General features: G+C 42.6%; 1 protein-coding gene across 6 annotated transcripts in view; it reads left to right on the top strand.

Moving 5' to 3' along the window:
- The window catches only part of Bbs4 (Bardet-Biedl syndrome 4), a 33494-nt gene that overhangs the window by 3802 nt on the left and 12738 nt on the right, over nucleotides 1-16954 (top strand). For 2 of the 6 annotated variants that reach the window (XR_010053945.1, XR_010053946.1), the window contains exons 2-6: nucleotides 5661-5711; nucleotides 7689-7770; nucleotides 9300-9363; nucleotides 10588-10699; nucleotides 11723-11795. Coding sequence is in view for 3 of the 6 variants with exons in the window: in NM_001106826.1 (NP_001100296.1) it covers nucleotides 5661-5712; nucleotides 7691-7770; nucleotides 9300-9363; nucleotides 10588-10699; nucleotides 11723-11795 (381 nt within the window). In the remaining 3 variants the exon portion in view is untranslated. Of the gene's footprint in view, nucleotides 1-5660; nucleotides 5713-6389; nucleotides 6648-7688; nucleotides 7771-9299; nucleotides 9364-10587; nucleotides 10700-11722; nucleotides 11796-11833; nucleotides 14790-16954 lie in introns of those variants that run through there. The other 4 variants (NM_001106826.1, XM_039081094.2, XM_063265123.1 and 1 more) reach the window with 4 other exon arrangements.

Raw genomic sequence — 16954 nt, 5'->3', positions numbered from 1 at the left:
GGCTCAAGGAAGGTTGGGTAGAGTTACAGCTATGAACAGACACCATGACCAAGGCAACTCTTTTTTTTTTTTTTTTGGTTCTTTTTTTTTTTTTTTCGGAGCTGGGGACCGAACCCAGGGCCTTGCGCTTCCTAGGCAAGCGCTCTACCACTGAGCTAAATCCCCAACCCCCCAAGGCAACTCTTACAAAGGAAAACGTTTAATTGGGCTGGCTGAAGTGTGGCAGCATACAGGCTGGCATGACGTTGGAGGTGAACTGAGAATTCTACATCTTGACCCATAGGCAGCAGGAGACTGTCACACTGAATGTAGCTTGAACACAGGAGACCTCAAAGCCTGCCTCTACAGTGACACATCTTCTCCAACAAGGACAAACCTACTCCAATAAGGCCTCACCTCCTAATAGTGCCACTCCCTGTAGACCAAGCATTCAAACACGAGTCTGTGGGGCCGCAGACAGTTACTCAGTTGCTTGCCACGTGGACTAAGCACATTCACTTCTGCGTTTATAGCCTTGGAAGTTAGGCTGTGAGAGGCTTTTCATTTCCCATTTCAAAGTCTGCCCCTAGTCCAAGAGTTCAGATTCAGACAGTTTCTGACTATCACAGTTTCCTATTCAGGGCCATTATTGAGGTCTCTGATTACACACTGAATCATAGACTTTTCCTTTCCTGTCTTAAAGGTCAGACCTGAGGGACATCTTCTCACTTCTGTCTTCTTCCCTAGTCCAGTTCTTCCCATGGGTTTCAAGTTCTTGGGTCCTAGAAAGAGCTCTTCAGATCTGATGTGTGTTCTTTCCATTGTACTCTGTCAGCTGTAAGACACAGCAATAACATCTCCATCTCATTCTGCCTTTCTCTCGATAGATCAGAGGCTGCTGCAGAGGACAGAACCTATATCTTTTTCTTACCTGGGCAGGTTCTTTGGGGCAGACAGCTGAGCCTCAGTTGCATGTCTTGTTGTACAGTAAGATCTGTAATAGCCGATACAGCGTGTCCCATGTGCACTCCTTTCAGAGACTGCAGTGTATTCTCTACACACCAGGGTGGGAGTTATCTTCATACACACATGGTGGCCACCCATTATCAAGGGAGCCTGTGCATACTATACCCCATTCTGGGACTTCTCCCTAGGACACTTCAGCCTTAGATGGCAAGCCTTGATCAGATGTCTTATCATCATTGCAGAGTGCATGCAACTAATAGTCCAGTAAGGAGGCACGCTGTGCCCTACTGTCTGGGGAAAGAGAGCCATGTCCCGGGATTAGTCCTCCATCCTCAGACAGATCAGCTTCAATTAACATGTCTCCTCATTTATCATTACGGGGACTGTGCAACCATTCCTCCCCACTCATTTTTAGTTCTGTTGGTTCCTGTTTGGGCACCAGTTATAACAAACCAAAGCTTATTTCCCCTGACTAGTTTGGTGAATACTGGGTTTATGTGCGATTACTTATGGGGTCATAGGTGACGTAAAGGCAGCTACGTCACTGAAAACTCCATTGAAGCATTGGTAATTGCTCCTCAGGCCTGCATTTCTGCACAGCTTTCAGTAAGTCCCACCAGACTGTCTCCACAGCAACTATTACTACTTCATGACCTTGCGTGTCTGCCCCTTGAAACTTCTGAGCTTCATGAGAACAATATGTTTCTTCAACTCCTTGGTTCTTACTAACCTCCTTCCTTCTTTCAGGAGGAGGTAGCCACACAGCATCTTTTTTTCTTTTTCATGAGTATTGAAGACATTTTAGAATGTGGACTTACATGAATACTTATTTCTGCTTGCTATAGGGTCATCAGAGACTTTATTCCCATTGGCATCTGCCTGTTTATTCCATGGTTTTTAGTTTTGTGCTTCTGTCTTGGCAATACCATGAGCCACACTTTCATCTTTCTCTGATGCTGACAATACTTAACATGCTTTTACAAATTCATTTGCTCAGTTCACTCCTTCATTCCAATTGTTTTCTTGTTTCTTAATGTAATTTCTTTAGAAAGTTAAGCATCTATAAATTGAAATTGAGTCTTATACATTTGCCTATTATTACTATTATAATTGTTGTTGTCATTTGTGGTGTTGGGAATTAAACTTGGGTCTCATACATGCTAGGCATGTTCTATACCACTGATGGCACCCCAGCCCTGTAGAATCTCTTATACTGGGGCTGGATCTCAGTGGGAATTGCTTAGTATGCAGTTTCTTTCTTCTTTCTTTCTTCTTCTTTTTTTTTAATTTTTATTAACTTGAGTATTTCTTATTACATTTCAATTGTTATTCCCCTTCCCAGTTTCCGGGCCAACATCCCCCTAATCCCTTCCCCTCCCCATCCTCCCCCCATTACCACCCTTCCCCCAACAATCATGTTCACTGGAGGTTCAGTCTTGGCTGGACCAAGGGCTTCCCCTTCCACTGGTGCTCTTACTAGGCTATTCATTGCTACCTATGAGGTTGGAGCCCAGGGTCAGTCCATGTATAGTCTTTGGGTAGTGGCTTAGTCCCTGGAAGCTCTGGTTGCTTGGCATTCTTGTTCATATGGGATCTCGAGCCCCTTCAAGCTCTTTCAGTCCTTTCTAAGATTCCTTCAACAGGGGTCCCGTTCTCAGATCAGTGGTTTGCTGCTGGCATTCGCCTATGTATTTGCTGTATTCTGGCTGTGTCTCTCAGGAGAGATCTACATCTGGTTCCTGTCTGCCTGCGCTTCTTTGCTTCATCCATCTTATCTAATTTGGTGGCTGTATATGTATGGGCCACATGTGGGGCAGGCTCTGAATGGGTGTTCCTTCTGCCTCTGTTCTACACTTTGCCTCCCTATTCCCTCCCAAGGGTATTCTTGTTCCCCTTTTAAAGAAGGAGTGAAGCATTCACATTTTGGTCATCCTTCTTGAGTTTCATATGTTCTGTGCATCTAGGGTAATTCAAGCATTTGGGCTAATAGCCACTTATCAATGAGTGCATACCATGTGTGTTTTTCTGTGATTGGGTTACCTCACTCAGGATGATTTTTCTAGTTCCATCCATTTGCCTATGAATTTCATAAAGTCATTGTTTTTGATAGCTGAGTAATATTTTATTGTGTAGATGTACCACATTTTCTGTATCCATTCCTTTGTTGAAGGGCATCTGGGTTCTTTCCAGCTTCTGGCTATTATAAATAAGGCTGCTGTGAACATAGTGGAGCACGTGTCTTCGTTATATGTTGGGGCATCTTTTGGGTATATGCCCAAGAGAGGTATAGCTGGGTCCTCAGGTAGTTCAATGTCCAGTTTTCTGAGGAACCTCCAGACTGATTTCCAGAATGGTTGTACCAGTCTGCAACCCCACCAACAATGGAGGAGTGTTCCTCTTTCTCCACATCCTCGCCAGCATTTGCTGTCACCTGAGTTTTTGATCTTAGCCATTCTCACTGGTGTGAGGTGAAATCTCAGGGTTGTTTTGATTTGCATTTCCCTTATGACTAAAGATGTTGAACATTTCTTTAGGTGTTTCTCAGCCATTCGGCATTCCTCAGCTGTGAATTCTTTGTTTAGCTCTGAACCCCATTTTTAGTAGGGTTATTTGTCTCCCTGCGGTCTAACTTCTTGAGTTCTTTGCATATTTTGGATATAAGGCCTCTATCTGTTGTAGGATTGGTAAAGATCTTTTCCCAATCTGTTGGTTGCCATTTTGTCCTAACAACAGTGTCTTTGCCTTACAGAAGCTTTGCAGTTTTATGAGATCCCATTTGTCGATTCTTGATCTTAAGAGCATAAGCCATTGGTGTTTTGTTCAGGAAATTTTCTCCAGTGCCCATGTGTTCGAGATACTTTTTCTTCTATTAGCTTGAGTGTATCTGGTTTGATGTGGAGGTCCTTGATCCACTTGGACTTAAGCTTTGTACAGGGTGATAAGCATGGATTGATCTAGTATGCAGTTTCTTATTCCTCTTGTAGTACTTTTTTTTGTTGTTACTGTTTCATTTTTAATTTTTTACAAAAGATCACATGTATGGATGTTTTATCTGAATATGTTTAAATGCACAGTTTGCATGCCTGATGCTCACAGAGGCCAGAAGAGGGTACTGGATCCCCTGAAACTGGAACCACAGACTGTTGTGAGCCACCACATGGGTGCTAGCGTTGAGCCTGGGTCCTCTGTAAGACTGAGAACTCTGAACAGCCAACCGTCTTCAGCTCCTGGTGCTTTGTTTTGTGGATAGGGTTTGCCTATCTCTGTATCTCTTGTTTGCCTCAAACTGGATGTCACCCTTTCTTAGCCTCTTAAGCGATGGGAGTACAGGCATGCATTACCAGGCTTGGCTTGGTACCTTTTGTTAAGGTATATCTGAGTGTGGAGTTTCTTTTGCCAGTTATTCAGGTACATATTGTTGTCTATGTTGAAGAGGCAGTGGTTGAAGGATCATGAGTTTTAGGCCAGCCTGGGGAATTATTTGTTTTGGAGCTGGACAGATGGCTCACGGTCACAATCATTTGTCACCCTTGCAGAGGATCCAGGTTCTATTCTCAGCACTCCCAGGATGGCTCAAAAACATCTATGACACTAGTTCCAAGAGATCTGATGCCTCTTCTGACATCTGTGGATATCACACACACACTTGGTGTACATACATGCATGCAAAACATTCATATGCCTAAAATAAAAAAAATTGCAGCCAGCACTCCCCCCTCCCCTTATATTAAGGCATATAAATAGCCTTGCTGTTCTTGTTTGACAGGGTCTCACTGTGTATTACTGGCCATCCTCCAACTCTGAGATCCTCCTGACTCTGCCTTCCTGGGTAGTAAGATTAATGGCATGTGCCACCACTACTGGCCTTTATTGTGGTCTATGATGTATAAAATTACGGAACTGACAAAAGAAAAATCCACTTAAAGAATTTCTAATATTTACAGTGTAAGTTAGTGCAATATCGTCAAATCCGGCATCTTTCTCAATTGCTCTCCACCTAATTGTTTTTAGCCAGGATCTCTCACTGTACTGGAGCTAATGATTTTTCTAGGCTGGAGACGGTGAACTCTGCAGTCTCCTTGTCTCTTCTTTTCCCCGTGCTGAGATTACACACATGCTGTACTCAGCTTTTTCTTGGTTACAGAACTTGGGTTTTCATGCATGTGCCACAGGTTCTTTACTGTCTGAGCTCTGTACCCTCACTTTATCAACAGAGATCATGGCTGGTGGTATGGCTTAGCAGATAAAAGGGCTTGCTACTAAGCTTGACAAGAGTTAGGCCCTCAGAACCCACATCACAGAAGGGGAAAAAAGATCCTTGAATGCTGTCCCTTCTGTATATACGTATTCATGTACACACACACACATACAAGTGTTAAAAAATATTTTCTGATTTGGCTGCTAAGAAGTAGAACATTAAATATAATTTATGAGGTATTTAATAATTTAGTATATAAACATGAGTGTGATACATTGTAATTTTGGTACATTATAAATAAACCTATAATATGCATTATACACAGTGAGCAAGTAGGATAGCTAAGGAGTAGTGTCGTATATAAGTCACATTCAGAATGCCTCTTTCTATGTCTTTTCATGTTATGAATTGAGAACATGACTGGTGAGTTACTGATCTTTCTTGTTATGTGAATGTGCTTTCAGTTAGCAATAAATACATGGGGCTGCTTTAACACAGGTGACCTCTTCCATTTCAGAAAACTCAGGTTCCTGCATCTATTGAATCTCAAAAACCCAGGCCAAAAAAAGGTCTGTATTTAATTTCATTTTACATATGTATATACATGTGTGTGTCTGCGTGTGTTTCTGTTCCATACATACCAGAGCTTTGTAAAGTATGTTAGGAAAAGCAGTAATGGTCCAATTCTCTTTTTTATTTTTTTAAGATTTATTTATTTTATATATGTGAGTACACTGTAGCTGTCTTCAGGCACACCAGAAGAGGGCACAGGGTCCCATTCTAAATGGTTGTGAGCCACCATGTGGTTGCTGGGAATTGAACTCAGGATCTCTTAACTGCTGAGCCATCTCTCCAGCCCATGGTCCAGCTCTTATAAAATGACTAGGTTTCATTTTATCCAATTAGATTTTATTGGCCTGTAATGTATTTAAATGGTTTTTGGTTATTATGTCAGCATTCACTAATTTCTATTTGTGTTATAAACATTACATTCTTATACAGGGGGTTGGGGATTTAGCTCAGTGGTAGAGCGCTTGCCTAGGAAGCGCAAGGCCCTGGGTTCGGTCCCCAGCTCCAAAAAAAAGAACCAAAAAAAAAAAATTACATTCTTATACAGATCAAACCTCCACTAATTTTATGTATGTATTAAGTAAGTGTTGCATTGACTTTTATTTAAAATTTTTTGTCTTGAGATAGGGCCTTGCTTTGTGAGTTTCCTGAGGGAAACATGCCCTATTTATCTCTCAGACGGGCCTGAACTCCTCGTGTAAGCCTAGGCTGTTGACTTGGGAGACTTTCCATGCTTCAGTCCCCAGTTACTGGGACTATGGATGTTGCATGCTTGGCTAGTGTGCGATTTCACAACAGTTCATGCTTGGAAGCCTAGCGACGACCTGGACGGTGAACTGCTACCTTTTTGGTCTCAGAGAGGTGATGTACTGTTGACTTAGAGGAATGAGAGTCCTCCATCTGCTAACCTGTAACATTTTAGGACTGACTTCAGGTAATTCAGATGGGATGTCCTCCTCCTCATCAGATATTAGAGAAATACCTGAATATTGTTAACTTTTAAAAAGGCATTAGTTCTGCCATCTATAGAGCTGCTTGTTTTAATTGAGTTTTTGTGGTATCAGGGATTAAACCTAAGACCATGAACATGCTAGGCAAGTGCTCTCAAGCTGTGTCTCCAGCTTCCTCTTTTACTTGTGTCAAAACTTGTTTTTTAATGTACGTGTGTTACAGAACCTTCATGGAGTTTGTTGTCCCTCCCACCTTCACCTGGGCTCCAGGATTGACTCAGGCTTCCAGGCTTGTGTAGCAGGTGCCTCTGTCTGATAAGTCTTGACTCTTACCTTCTTTTACTTTGAAGGAGGGTCTCATTAGTTGCTCAAGGTAGCCTGGAACTTACCTGTAGCCCAAGCTGGTCTTGAACTTAAAATATGTCTTTCTCAGCCTTCTGAATAGCTGAGATTTAAGAAACTTGGTTGTAATTAAGCAAGTATCTGACATCATTACTAGTTCGTTTGTTTTTAACCATTTCTGGATCTGAGAATCATCCTGCTGCAGTATGTTACCTCATAAATAACTAGATGATTAAACTAGTTAGGTAGAGTTAGTCTATGTTGTGACTGTCATTTCAGTTGTCTAGAGTCAGACCCTGTGGGTCAGCTGATCCCAAGTCTAGAAGAGGACTATATATCAACCAGGAATTATCCAAAGGGCCAGGAAGATTCCTCAGTGGGTTAAGGCACCTGCTGCTAAGCCTGCTGATCCAGATTCAATCCCTAGGACCCATATAGTGGAAGGAGAGAGCCAACTTCTTCAAAATTGTCCTCTATGTACGCTATAGTATAAGTGTACCCACACTTGGTACAAAATACGCAAATACAATTAAGAAAACAAGATATTCTCATACATTTCCAAATTCCATGAAGAATTTAATGTACTATTGTAATTGCTTGTGGTTGGTTTAGACATGAGGACTATGATAAAGGAGAAAGTTTAACACTGACTGTATTGTTTGTTTTCCCAAAATATGCTCCATAGCTCCAGAGTTTCCTATTGTGGAGAAGCTGAACTGGCTGATCCATCTCTACTATATCCGGAAGGATTATGAGGCGTGCAAGGTGAGAGAGAGACAGGCTGGGCAGCCACGGTCCGTGTCTGCAGCACCGTGTGGCAGTTAATAGCTCACTATTTTGATTAAACAACAGTTTATCTATCAGCCTTGACTTTACTCTTTTCTCTTTTCAGTGTGTTTCTATATAGCAAATGGGACCAGGTTCCTTCCTGCTTACTGTAGGGTTGTCTTATTGTACGTAAACCCTGTAGTGTGACACACTGTCCCCTCCGACACTCTTATTTGCCTTAGCTCCTCTCCCACCCCTTGACAACACACAGTTTGAAGCTTTTCACTTTGGGAAGCCTTCTTTAATTCTCTGAGATGGCTCCAGATGCTGCCTTTTGAGCTAAAGTGCCTGGGCCTAGCCCATCACAGCATGGAACCCGCCACAGCACACAGCTCATATGATTTGCTCTATACTGCGAACCACTAGCGTCTGTCATGGTGCTTGAAAGTTTTCTTATGTTTTTCTAGTGTGCCTACGTAGATTTTAAATAGGGGTTGAGGAAATTTTCTTTCCTGGACTAGATAGTAGTTTATTTTAAATTTATTTTTTGAGATAAGGTTTTACTCTATGTCCTTGGTTAGCCTTGAACTTGCTAAGTAGATCAGGCCACATTCACAGAGCTCCACCTGCCTCCACCTGCCTCTGCCTGCTGGGTGTTGGGACCAAAGGTGTGAGCCTCTGCGTCTGTCAAGGCAGTAGCCTGGATGGCAGGGTTATGTAGTTATTATCTGATACTTGTTTTTGTTTTGTTTTTGTTTTTGTTTGAAACAATTTCATGTAGCCTAGGTCAGCCTCAAACTCAGTAGGTAGTAGAAGATGACTTTGATTTCTTGTCCTTTTGTCTCCACCTCATGAGGGCTGAGGTGGTGGGCATATACCACAGTACATGGCTTTATTTTTTCTTAAATAATGCAAAAATATAAAACTTATTCAGAAATTGTAAAGTATATGTGTATGGTGTTTGCCTACATGTATGTCCATGTGCCACGTGCAAGTAGTGCTTGAGGAGGCCAGAGATGTCATCAGGGTCCTTGGGACTTGGGACTGCAGTTAAAGAGTGACACAACTGTACTGTCTACACAGTTGTGAGCTGCCATTCGGGAGCTGGTAGTCAAATCTAGGTCCTTTGGAAGAGCAGCAAGTGCTAAAGTTATTTTTTTTTCTTTTACAAGACAGGGTTTCTCCGTGTAGCCCTGGGTGTCCTGGAACTTGGTCTGTAGACTAGGCTGACCTCAAACCACAGAGCTCCACCTGGCTCTGCTCCTGAGTGCCGGGATTAAAGGCGTGTACCACCATGCAGGACCCTAAAAGTATTCTAAATGAGGGGTATACTTACAGAGGTATCCTGAGAGCCCTTGCTAACCTCATTCTAAAGTAAATGATTGTAAGAGTTGAGATGAAACCAGAAATCTGATGAAACCACATTGTTTTCACTGCCGAGTCCTAGGTCTTATGGCTGTCCCTTGTCTGCCTCTGCTGTTGCTTTGCTAACACTTAACCCCTACTCAGGTGTTCTTCTCTTTTAGGCTGTGATCAAAGAACAGCTTCAGGAGACTCAAGGGCTGTGTGAATATGCTATTTATGTCCAAGGTAAGACATTATTTCCTTACTGGAAAAATATATTTAGCCTAGGTTCTTGGAAAACAAAAAACCCAAACAATTTAGGAAGACTTAAATTCAAATAATGTCTCAGAGAAGTCTTATTTACCAGCCTTTGAAACACAATTCTGTGTGTGTATTGTGCACACATCTGGAGGCCAGTGCTTGACGTTGGGTGAACATTTTTTTAAGTATATTGTAAAATTATTTTACATGTATTTGAGTTTGCCTGGATGTATGTCTGTGCAACATGTACATGCCTGGTGCCTGTGGAGGCCAGTAGAGAGCACTGGGAACCCTGGAACTAGAGTTAAAATTAGTTGTGAGAGGCTGGAGAGATGACTCAGTGGTTAAAATGCATTGACTTTTTTCAGAGGTCCTGAGTTCAATTGCCAGCACCCACATGGTGGCTCACAGCCATCTGTAATGGTATCTGATGCCTTCTTTTGGTGTGTGTAGACAGAGCACTTACATACATAAAATTAAAAAAAAGAAAAAGTGGTTGTAAGCCACCATATGGATACTGGGAATTGAAACTCAGTCCTCTACAAGAACAGTAAATACTCTTAACAAATTGAGCTACCTCTAGTTCTTTTTTTTTTTTTTAAATTTAAAATTATTTACTTTATTTATAGATGGATGTGAGCCACCCTGTGGTTGCTGGGAATCGAACTCAGGACCTTTGGAAGAGCAGTCAGTGCTCTTAACCACTGAGCCATCTCTCCAGCCCCCTACCTCTAGTTCTTAAAAATATTATTTTTTTTTAGATTTTATTTATTTTATGTGAGTAGTGTAGCTGTCCTCAGACACATTACAAAAGGGCATCAGATCCCATTATAGATGGTTGTGAGCCACCATGTGGGTGTTGGGAATTGAACTCAGGACCTCTGGAAGAGCAGTCAATGCTTCTAACCACTAAGCCATCCCTCCAGCCCCAAAATATTATTCTTATAAAGAATTTCCGTGATCTGCAAAAGACTGGTTATCTGGGTATAGATGCTGGGAGCAGACTGGGTAGATCTAAGTTAGCTTATTACAGGCTTTCCCTTGCTCAAACTTTGCTTGCTTCTACCAGTTTGTTGATGACTGATTGGATTAAAGAGTTATCAAGAGGCTTTTTCTGATCTTAGCTGCTTCTCCTCCTCCAGTTTTTCTGATGCCAGCCTGTACTTCTAAGAATATGGCTTATTTTCTGTGTTTTCTATTACTTGGCAGCACTGATTTTCCGCCTGGAAGGAAATATCCAAGAATCCCTAGAACTCTTTCAGACGTGTGCTGTTCTCAGCCCACAGTGTGCTGATAATCTCAAGCAGGTGGCCAGATCTTTGTGAGTACTGGAGCAGTCACAGAAGACCACATAAGATGCTGCTTTTTGAAGTGCATTTTGGGGAGACCCTGTTGCTATAGCAGCCAGATGTTTGATATGTAGGACAGTGAGTAATAAGTGTGATGGGCTTCATCTGGAGGAGTGGGAATCCGTCTGGAAGTCAGCTAGTATTGAGGAGCTCGGGACCTTCTGGTTGGATGAGAACAGTGTATCATCCCATGACTCCTCTATACTCATGTGGGCAACTCATAGTTTGTTGTTCTGATATCAGTTGGACTATTTGACATACAGGACATGTGTGTTATATTGAGTGAATGGCCTGTGGATCCCTAAGTGGAACTCCTGAAGTCTTCATGAACTTTTTCATCCACCAGAGTTCTGTGCTGTGCCATCGCATGTTCCTCCCTCCCCACATTGCCTTTCCTCCTGCACCATTTTCATATAGAGCTCAGTTCTCTTTAAATTCATGGTCAAGGAAAGAAGTGTGGGTTCAGGAGGAAAAGGATACGCCCTTACTGGGCGAGGTTGGTAAATGACAGTGGCTCATGCTGCATGGTGTATCGTTTGACTTTTTGTTGTCTTTGTCTATTTTTATAAACCATTACAGGAAGTAGTTGCAGAAGAGTGCCACCAACATTGTGTGATGACAGGAAGGCCTTAGAACAACTGCTGACATAACCCCTGCCTCAAGAGCTTTTGCTCTGGGGCACAGTGGAGCCCCTTGCCTTCCCTATACAACCAGCTCAACTTTTTAAACAAAGCGTGTTCAATTTTTAGCTCTGCAGTATGTGTAAATGTGAATCTGTGGAGGTGGCCCTCCCGGAGGTTAGGGAGCTGGGTGTGGCAGTGCACAGCTGTAACCCTAGTACTTGGAGCTGGAGGCGTGAGGATCCATCCGTTCAGCGCCATCCTTGGGTGCACAGTGAATTGGAGGCTAGCCTGAGTTACAGAAGAACCTGCCTGAAAACCACCAAAAGTAATGCGATTTGAAGCTATGATAACTATAGAAATGTGTCTTCACAGATTTCTTCTGGGAAAACATAAAGCCGCCACAGAAGTATATAATGAAGCAGCTAAGCTCAACCAGAAAGACTGGGTGAGTTAGAAACAGCATTTTATTATGAAGGAACTTTTTTTTTTTTTTTTTTTAAGATATAAGGCCTCAGTCTGTGTAGCCCTGGCTGGCCCCAAATGCACAGTGTAGAGCCGAGCAGGCTGGCCTCAAACCCAGAGAGAGATCTGCCTGCCTCAGCCTCTGTCTCAGCAGTGCTTATTAGAGGTGCTCAGCCACTGCCTGGCACTGGCGAGAGCTCTCAGATGTTCAGACGCCTTTGATTCTGTCCTCAGCACAGCATGTTTGCATAGCTCTGTAGACTTCGGTTTGTAGTCTGCAGCTGTTAGTCTTACGGACAGCTTTCTTCTGGCCTGATTCTAGCTGTGACTACCCGGTCATTCCCAGAGCTTGAGAGGTGGGCTGGGACCTTTGGAGGTGGAGAGCCTCAGCAGCGGATGTCTTCTTATGTGCTTTGCTAATTTTCCCTGTCTGCTTGGCAGTTGGCCAGCCGGCTCTATTGCCTTTCTTTGGGCTATGAAAACTTTAAGTGACTCTTTTGATTATTTTCCCTTCATCATCTTCCCCTTCTTATTAGTGTTTATTAATTGGATCAAACAGTGGGTTTCACTGTGACATTTTCATAGTTTGGTCATAGTCACCTTCCTTATCCCCCTATTTTCATCATGTACTTATGTAAATTGGGGATTATGTGTAAGTATGACACAAAATCAGACTAAACATTGTCTGTATAAATTTTCCCTGCATGAACCCACATCATGGGTTTTGGCATTCATTTGGTCCTAGAATTTCAGGGCTGAGACTTAGGCATGGTTAGTTAAACGATGCCTGCTGCAGTTCAGAAGTATTAATTCTTAGAAAGGAGCTCAAAGAAGCAAGGAAGAGCAAGCCCCAGAAGAACCTGTGCTGTGTCTCATCAGCCGTAGCCTCTGAAAGGGGCTGGAAAGTACTATTTTAATCTGGAACCATTCTTTTTTTTTTTTTTTTTTTTTTTTTTTTGGTTCTTTTTTTTTTCGGAGCTGGGGACCGAACCCAGGGCCTTGCGCTTCCTAGGTAAGCGCTGTACCACTGAGCTAAATCCCCAGCCCCAATCTGGAACCATTCTTAACTGGGGTAGGGTTCTATAGTAAAGGGAAAGAGAAATGAGTCTTTGGAAGATGTGCAGCTCTGCTGCTACACTCATTGTCACTTCCTGTCAGACATAGCAGCTTTGTGGCTTTTACTTGCCTCTCCTTTCTATTATTTTCTTCCTTCCATCCAAGGACATTTGCTCAGTCTTATCTCCAAGGGTGCCATTCTTGCTTCTAGTTGTATGTATTCCGATGGCTTAGCCTTTCCCTTAATTTCAGTACTTGTATTCTGATTTCAAAGTACTTTGTCTTTTCCTCTCCTCCCTCCCTCCCTCCCTCCCTTTCTCGTTTTTGTTGTTTGTTTGTTTGAGACTGGGTCTCACTATGTAGCCCTAACTGTCCTGGAATTCACTATGTAGACCAGGCTGGCCTTGAACTCAGAGAGTTCTGCTTGCCTCTCTGCACTGAGATTAAAGGTGTGCACCAACAGTTGGCTCTTCTTCTTCCCTTCCCTTTTCCCCTTGTCTTGTGCCCTCTTGTGTCTCAGTCTTAGTTCTGCTGCTTCCACAGTTACTTTTCTCTTGTGCTTCCCTTTAGTTCTTTTCTATACTGTTGGGTGATCGTGCAGAGACGTCCTATGTCAGAGAGAAGTCCATCGATTATAGTAGAGAGATAACACGGTCTTTCCTTGGAGTCCTTAGGGCACTATTTGTTAAAAGTTTAAAAACATTTTACTGGTAGTGTGCAGGGGTGGGGATGGGACGACCTGGGGAGCTTGTTCTCCCCCTCTACCATGTGGTTCCTGAGATTGGACTCAGGTCACTGGACTTGGCTACGAGTCCCTGTACCCAGTCAGGTGTCTTGCCAGCATTATCATTTTTTTAAGTATTCTCCAGTCTCACATTTTTGCCCCCTTTGGATGTGAAAGTTATTAACTTTAAAATTTTTTATCACATGTATTTATTTTGTTTATGTGGTATATGTGTATGTATATATGTGAGGACATACATGCTATTGTGTCTTAGGGTTTCTGTTGCTCTGAAGAGACACCATGGCCATGGCAACTCTTAGAAAGGAAGGCTTTTTTTTTTTTTTTTAAAGAGATTTATTTATTGAATGTATACAATTACACTGTTGTTGTCTTCAGACACACCAGAAGAGGTCATTATATCCCATTACAGATGGTTGTGAGCCACCCTGTGGTTGCTGGGAATTGAACTCAGGACCTCTGGAAGAGCAGTCAGTGCTCTTAACCACTGAGCCATCTCTCCAGCCCCAAAGGGAAACATTTAATTGGAGCTGGCTTATACTTTCAGAGGTTTAGTCTGTTACCATTATGGTGAGAACCATGGCAGTGTGCAGGCAGATATGGCACTAGAGAAGGAGCTGAGAGTTCTACATCTTGATCTGCAGGCAGTGGAAGGTGACTGAGTCACATTGGGCATAATAAGCATGTGACCCTAAAGCCTGGCCTCATAATGACACACTTCCTCCAATTAGGCACACCTCTTAATAGTGCCACTCCCTATAGGCTAAGCACTCAAACACGTAAGTCTATGAGGCTATTCCTTTTTAAACCACCACATGCAATGAGTGTGCATACAGGTCGGAGAACATCTTGCAAGAGTTGGTGCTCTGTGTCTGTAGGTCATCAGGGTTGGTGCTTTTCCCACTGAGTCATCTTACTGTCATCATCCCCCTTGTCTTTGTAGACAAGGTCACATTTAGCCCATGGTGGCCTTGAATTAATTGTGTATCAGATAATTCCTGATCCCTCCTCTTAAGAGCTGAGCTGAGCTGAATCATTAGAGGCCAAAGTAAAACTACACTTACAGTTAGATTAGAGCTGGAAGCAGCCTAGGAAGTCCCTGGGTACAACCTGCATCGGAGCACCGGTGAATACAGTCATTTACTTTCTAATTTTTTGTCTTTCAGAAAAACTTGCATGGTAAGTTTTAAGTTCTGGTAGTATATCTAAATTGAAATCTTTACAGCATAGTTGGATATAGAATCATGATGTTCTGGGCTGTATATGAACATTTTAGAATCAGAAACAGGGTTAGTAACTGAAACCAGAAAACTAGTTGAGATAGTCTGTAGTGGATTGAGGACGGCGCTCAGGAAGGGCAGGACAGAGAAACAGGCAGGAGGTAGATGAGTCAGGAGGTCTCGGCGAAGGGGAGATGAAGTGTGGCTGCTTCTTCATGCAGTCAAAAGAGCTTGGTGATATTACTCACTTTGAACAGTGACCAGCCAGATGCCGCCTGTGTGCCCTATCTGGTAAATGTCTATAGCGAACCTCTTATCTCTACTTGTCCTCATCGAGATAGGCCACACTCTGGTTCCTGCAGGAGACAACAATCCTGCATGCCCATGTTTTTGCTTCTGAAACAACTTTTAGACAGGGGGGATTTCCACTAATGACAAATGAGAAATCTGAGGCTTTGGATGGAATGATGTGAGACTGCCATCTAAAGCCCGAGCTCTTTCTGTAGTGTCTGCTGCCTTGGGAGGACGCCCTGGATACTCCTATCTCATGAGAGGTGGATCTGACTCCAGCTTGTTGTTTTCCTGTGCTCTTAGTTGTTTAAGGCACACTGGTGCTTTCTTTTCAGATATCACGTTCAGCAGTGACTCATCAGGGGTGAGTTAGGGATTAGTGTATAGAGCATTAAAGGACAAGGACGGTGGTATACCATGATGAAGTGGAGAATATATGGGTTTTGGAGACAGGCTTGAATTGAAGACACAGTTCTTGGTGATGTAGACATTATTTCAATTGTGGTTTAAGAGAAAAATAATTTTAAAATGTGAGATCTTTATGAGACAGTTTTTAGGTTTTGTTTTTTTTTAAGGTGGGATAATATAAGTTTAAAACAACTTTTTAAAAAACTTATTTATTTTCATTTTGTGTGTATGGGTGTTCTGGCTGCATGTGTCTGTGTGTCTACATGTGTAAAGTGCTTGTGAGGCCAGAAGAAGATGTTGCATCTCCTGAAAGTGAGGCTACATATGGTTGGTTGTGAGTTGCAGTGTGGGTGCTTTGAACTGAACCCAGTGGAAGAGCAGCCAGTGCTTTTAACTGCCCAGCCATCTCTCCAGCCATGGATTTTTTTTAAAAACCATGTCTTTGAGGACTATGCACTGAAACACTTATGAGTGAAGTGTTACATTATCGGTACTGTAAAATAACGGTAGCTAGGATAAGGACTGGATGGTGTCAGGGTCATGAGTCTGTGGCTGTTTACGTTTAAACATGGTCAGGATACAAAACTAGAGACAGACAAAAAGCATCCTAGCACAGGCACTTCCTGTGTTAGGTAAACTAGCTTCTCTGAGCTTTGGTTTTCATAAAACCAGAAGAACTATACTGATGCTGCAAATTTCTTAGAGAATTAAAGTAAGATATATATGAAAACAATAAGCATCGAGCCTACTGTATAACATGCTCTGTCACTCAGTGTTTCGTTGTTCGAGGAGATGTGGAACACATTAAACTAGCTGTCTCTGAGCTCTGGGCCCTGCTTCTGACACAGGGCTACATCGCTACCACTCACAGAGTGCTTGGCCGGCCCTCTTGCCTTCCAGGGACACCCTCCTTACGTCTGGTTTCTCTTCTAAAGCTGTTAAAGTCAGACTTGTTACAAAGGAATTCCGTAGATTTCACAACACTTAGGCCAGAAGACAGACACGTGTTAGTCTTCACAGTAAACTGGAAGTAGTAAGTTAGCAGCAGCCGGGGTAGTTACTGCAGAGTTTGACTCATCTTTCTTTTCTGCAGGTCACAGGTGTTTACAAAAAAAAAGAGTAAACTCTTTTTGTAAAGGACTATTTAGAATGTAGCTATTAAATGTATTTATATAGTATTATAGCTTTCCCACTGTTGGAGGTACTTAACTCTGTAGTTCTGGTTCTAGTGTGGAAGGGCCATGGGAAGGAACTTTACAGATATGAATGAACTTGTCCTCTGACCTCTGCTATAGATTTCAACAGATAGCTTCAGAAGTCCATGTTTATCACTGTGGCTCTAGGTGGAACCACTGGTCCCAGAGTCACATCTAGGGAAGGTAGTACTTGTCACTGGCCAGAGCTCTTTCCAATCCCAGATTCTTA

The sequence above is a fragment of the Rattus norvegicus genome, chromosome 8 (genome assembly GCF_036323735.1).
Source record: "Rattus norvegicus strain BN/NHsdMcwi chromosome 8, GRCr8, whole genome shotgun sequence".
NCBI classification, from domain to species: Eukaryota; Metazoa; Chordata; class Mammalia; order Rodentia; family Muridae; genus Rattus; species Rattus norvegicus.
The sequence above is the reverse complement of the archived record's forward strand: the minus strand, read 5'-3'. Positions and strand labels throughout refer to the sequence as shown.